At 37.2% G+C, this 4,428-nt stretch overlaps 1 protein-coding gene across 1 annotated transcript; it reads right to left on the minus strand.

Annotated features, from left to right (window-relative positions):
• Positions 1 to 424: 424 nt before the first annotated feature.
• LOC102393413 (olfactory receptor 4F15) lies at positions 425 to 1,372 on the minus strand. The gene has a single exon (XM_025296525.2). The coding sequence runs from the start codon at positions 1,361 to 1,363 to the stop codon at positions 425 to 427; it is 939 nt and encodes a 312-aa protein (XP_025152310.2). The 5' UTR covers positions 1,364 to 1,372.
• Between the last annotated feature and the right edge of the window lie 3,056 nt (positions 1,373 to 4,428).

Consider the following 4,428-nt stretch of genomic DNA (forward strand, 5'->3'; position numbering starts at 1 on the left):
GCAAAAATATGCAAAAAACTGGGGAAATAAGAAGTGGAGTAGGAACAAAGATAATTAAAATCAAGATTGGTAGTAAGTAGACGAAAGAAAATAAAAATGCCCAGTTTGTCCATCAATATAATAATTGGTCAATAAAAAGAAAAGATAAAATGTCATTATTTGCTTATTTACATGGTACTCTCTTAAGACCAGATAGATTACAAAGGACATATGATTTGCTTTTTAACACTTTGATGTACAGAGTATTAAAGAATGACATGATTTGTAATTTAATGGTGAAATAGATATCATAATTTATTAAACAAGATATTTCTAGGCATACAACACTGCCTAAGTTTTGAATATTTCTCTGAAATTGCATAATGTCTTTTCTGAAATAAGCATGAGAGAGAATCTATAGTTCCATATCTTCATAGCAATTCAATCAGGAAATATTTTTATAATGCACAAAACGACTGCACAGTCTCCTCATTGCCACATTCATCTCCTTGTTCCTGAAAGTATAGATGACTGGATTCAGAAAAGGAGTGATAAATGCATCAAAAATAGCAAGATATTTATTTAAGTGTGATGTGGGAGAAGGCCAGGTGTAGAAAAACATTAGTGGCCCAAAGAACAAAACCACCACAGTAATATGAGCTGACAAAGTGGAAAGGGCCTTGGATAACCCACGAGAAGCATGTTTCCAAACAGTAAACAGAATGAAGATGTAGGAAATGACCAGCAAGACAAAGGAGCCCACAGAAATGAGCCCACTATTGACAGTTACCATGAACTCCAGTTCTTGGGTGTTTGTGCAGGCAAGTCTGAGGAGCCGAGGAAGGTCACAGTAAAAACTATCTAACACATTAGGACCACAAAAAGGTAAATCAACTACAAAAACCAATTGAACCAATGAATGTACAAGGCCAATGGTCCAGGAAGTGACTAAAAAGTGTAGACACATTCTTGGACTCATGATGATCAGATATTGGAGAGGCTTACATATGGCCACATATCTGTCAAAGGCCATGGTGATGAGCAGCACCATCTCAGTGCCCCCAGCAGCATGGCTAAAGAAGATCTGGGTAATACATCCACAAAAGGAGATGGATTTATGCTTCTTGAAAATATCACAAATCATTTTAGGGACTATGATTGAGCAAAATACCATGTCAATGACTGAAAGGTTAGCCAAGAGGAAATACATGGGGGAGTGCAGATGAGAATCCAAGGCTACAGTGAACACAACGACAAAGTTTCCCATCATGCTTGCAGAGTAGAACAAAAAGGCAAAGACAAAAAGGAGGAGCTGGCTCTCCCATGAAGTGGTGAATCCCAGGAATATGAACTCTGATACTATGGATTGATTCATTACATCCATTGCCTCAGACACCAGGATCACTTTTCACTTTACCTAAAGGAAGAAGGAAAATGAACAAGCATTGCCTGGATAATATTGGTATTTGAGAAAGAAAGCCTCCAGTCCATGAGAAAATTATCATGTTAACATCTCACACAACCAGTCTTCACTACATGCACACCTGAGTCCTGCTTAGAGGAATACTATGGTTCCCATACGGCATTATGAATTTCAAAACTATAACTACTACTAAATTATTCTTCCTCTGGACCTCTTTCCCTTTTGCTTTCTCCTAGTATTACAAGGATATTTCCTATTCCCTGTTGCCTGGTGTATTTTACTTCAATAACATATAAGTCATCTTCAAACTCTTTTGATCATGATTTCTTATGAATGAATATTATTTCAGCCATTCATAAGAACGTGAAAGTCACTCAGTAATGTCTGACTCTATACTGTCCATGGAATTCTCTAGGCCAGAACACTGGTGTGGGTAGTCTTTCCCTTCTCCAGGGGATCTTCCCAACCCAGGTTTTGAACCCAGGTCTCCTGCATTGCAGATGGATTCTTTACCAGCTGAGCCACAAGGGAAGCCCAATTCATACAAGCCACCTAACAATTCCTCATGTACAGCACACAGCTTTCTGAGTCTCTGTTCTGTCAATCATATGGCTCAATTAGAGCAATGTGGACTTAGTTGCTTAGTTGTGTCCAACTCATTTTGACCCATGGACTGTAGCCCACCAGGCTTCTCTGTCCATGGAGATACTCCAGGCAAGAATACTGGAGTGGGTTGCCACTCCCTCTTCCAGGGGATCTTCTCAACCCAGGGATTGAATTCAGGTCTCCTGCACTGCTGGTGAACCCTTTACCATCTGAGCCATGATGAACCTTCAGAACTTTCCTTTATCGGAGGGAAGGCTTGATCAGAAGGACTTAGGCCTCTTTCTTTTTCAAAATTTAATTTTATTCTTCAAGTCACAAAATCCAATTATAAATATCCCAGCTCAAATGCTCCCTTATTTGTGAAATCTTCCAAATTGCCCAAGTCTCTATACTCCTTCTGCACCATTAGCATTTATTTCATTGTCTCATGATTGTATAAATTTTCATCTCTTTATCAAAACATAGTCCTTGGGTACAGGAATAATGTCTGGTTCATTTGAGTAGTCCTCAATGCTATCACGATCACCAATAACGACTAACACAACCAGGTACTTAATGAGTTCTTCACACTTGTTGAATCAAGAAAGCATATCAAAAATGACCATCATCAAAGTCTACAAATGATAAATGCTGGAGAAAGTGTGGATAAAAGGGAACACTTCTTCACTATTGGTGACAATATAATTGGTGCAGGCACAATGGAGAATGATATGAAGTTTCCTTAAAAACAAATGGAGTTACCATATGATCCAGTAATTCCACTTGTGGGCATATATTCAAAGAAAACTCTAACTTGAAAAGATACATGCATCCCAAAGTTCATTTTAGCACTAGTCACAATAGCCAAGACATGGAACAACCTAAAAGTCCATCGACAGATGAACGGACAGAGAAGACATGGGGATGTGGTACATATGTACAATGATATAATAGTCATAAAAAGAATGAAATATAAGGCCATTTCCCACAACATGAATGAAGCTAGAGATTATTGTACTAAGTGAAGTAGGTCATACAGAGAAAGAGAAATATATGACATCACTTACATATGGAATCTAAGAAATGATACAAATGAACTGATTTACAAAACAGAAATGACTCAAAAACACAGAAAACAAACTTTTATGATTACAAACTGAGAGTAGGGAATGAACAGGTTGGTTCCAAACTTCTAATATAGGATATCAATTCTTGATTTAAAATAGTCAATAAAGCCTTTGATATATCTCAAAATGGAAAAAACATTTTATCTTATAAATGATGCACATTCATCATATCCTCAAAGATAACTTTGCCACATAAAGACAGTCACATATCTTTTTAAAAACACATTTGGAATGGTTAAAGAGTGACAGAAATAAAATACTGGGTGAAGAGTCAGACATTGTCTGTGTCTTTACTGAGAGAGGGGGATAACTGAGTTTTAAATTCCAGAAAAAGAACAAAAGGATATGAGCCAGATCCCAGCATGGGGAGGTAAAGACAAAACTACAATCCTTTAGAAGCAAGAACTGCCAGAGATAGACTATCAGAGTTTCACTGTTTAACGAGGTTTTCCTGATTTATTTCACATCTATTTCATCAGTGAAACAATTTATACAGAATAAGATATAGGAAGTTATTTTTTTATTATCACAAATGTGACTGGTGGGAGAGTTTATACTAGGGTCAAGAATCCCTGACTCTGATTGAAAATTCATTGCATTTTAATAGTTTCCTATGTCTTCTGTAACAAATTACTGGGAACTTAGTGGCTGAAAAACACAAATGTATTATCTAACAGTTCTGGAAATGAGAGAACTGAGATGGGTCTTCCAAGCTAAAATTAAGGTGTTGGCTGAGTTGCATTCCTTCTGGAGGATCTAGGAAAGAATCAATTTCCTTGCTTTTTCCAGGGTTGTCTGCATTCTTTGATTCATGACCCCTTCTTCCCTCTTCAAAGTACATCACTCCAAACTGCCTCTGTCATCACATCGCCTCCCTGACTCTGATGTGAAGTCTTTGCTTCCATGTAAGGTAACACATTCACAAGTCCAGAGACTCATATTTGGACATCCTTGGGGACCATAACAATATTCTGTATACTACAACTTTATTACACGTGAACAAATAATTTATAAGAAAAAGGAAAATCTTTTTGCCCTAAATATTGAGATATTGAAGGAGGAGGTACAAATTATGCATCTTGACTTTTCCCCTGAAACTACATGTAAGTGATTTCTGATTCCAACTATATCCAGGACTGAGCCTGAATAACTAGTATCCAACAATAATAGGGAACATATGATGATCACTCAACCAACATGTTCTTGGACAGGTAGATGTATGATTGACTCCTGAGTGCTTCTCTGAATGATTTTTGTTCATTAATTCAATAACTATTTTTGAGTGCTCAGAATGCCCAGCACTATTCCAGTCAC

The sequence above is a fragment of the Bubalus bubalis genome, chromosome 11 (genome assembly GCF_019923935.1).
Source record: "Bubalus bubalis isolate 160015118507 breed Murrah chromosome 11, NDDB_SH_1, whole genome shotgun sequence".
Taxonomy (NCBI): domain Eukaryota; kingdom Metazoa; phylum Chordata; class Mammalia; order Artiodactyla; family Bovidae; genus Bubalus; species Bubalus bubalis.

What these genes read in the sequence shown, in the direction of transcription:
- LOC102393413 (XM_025296525.2), bottom strand. Translation starts at nt 1,363, where the DNA reads ATGGATGTAATGAATCAATCCATAGTATCAGAGTTCATATTCCTGGGA.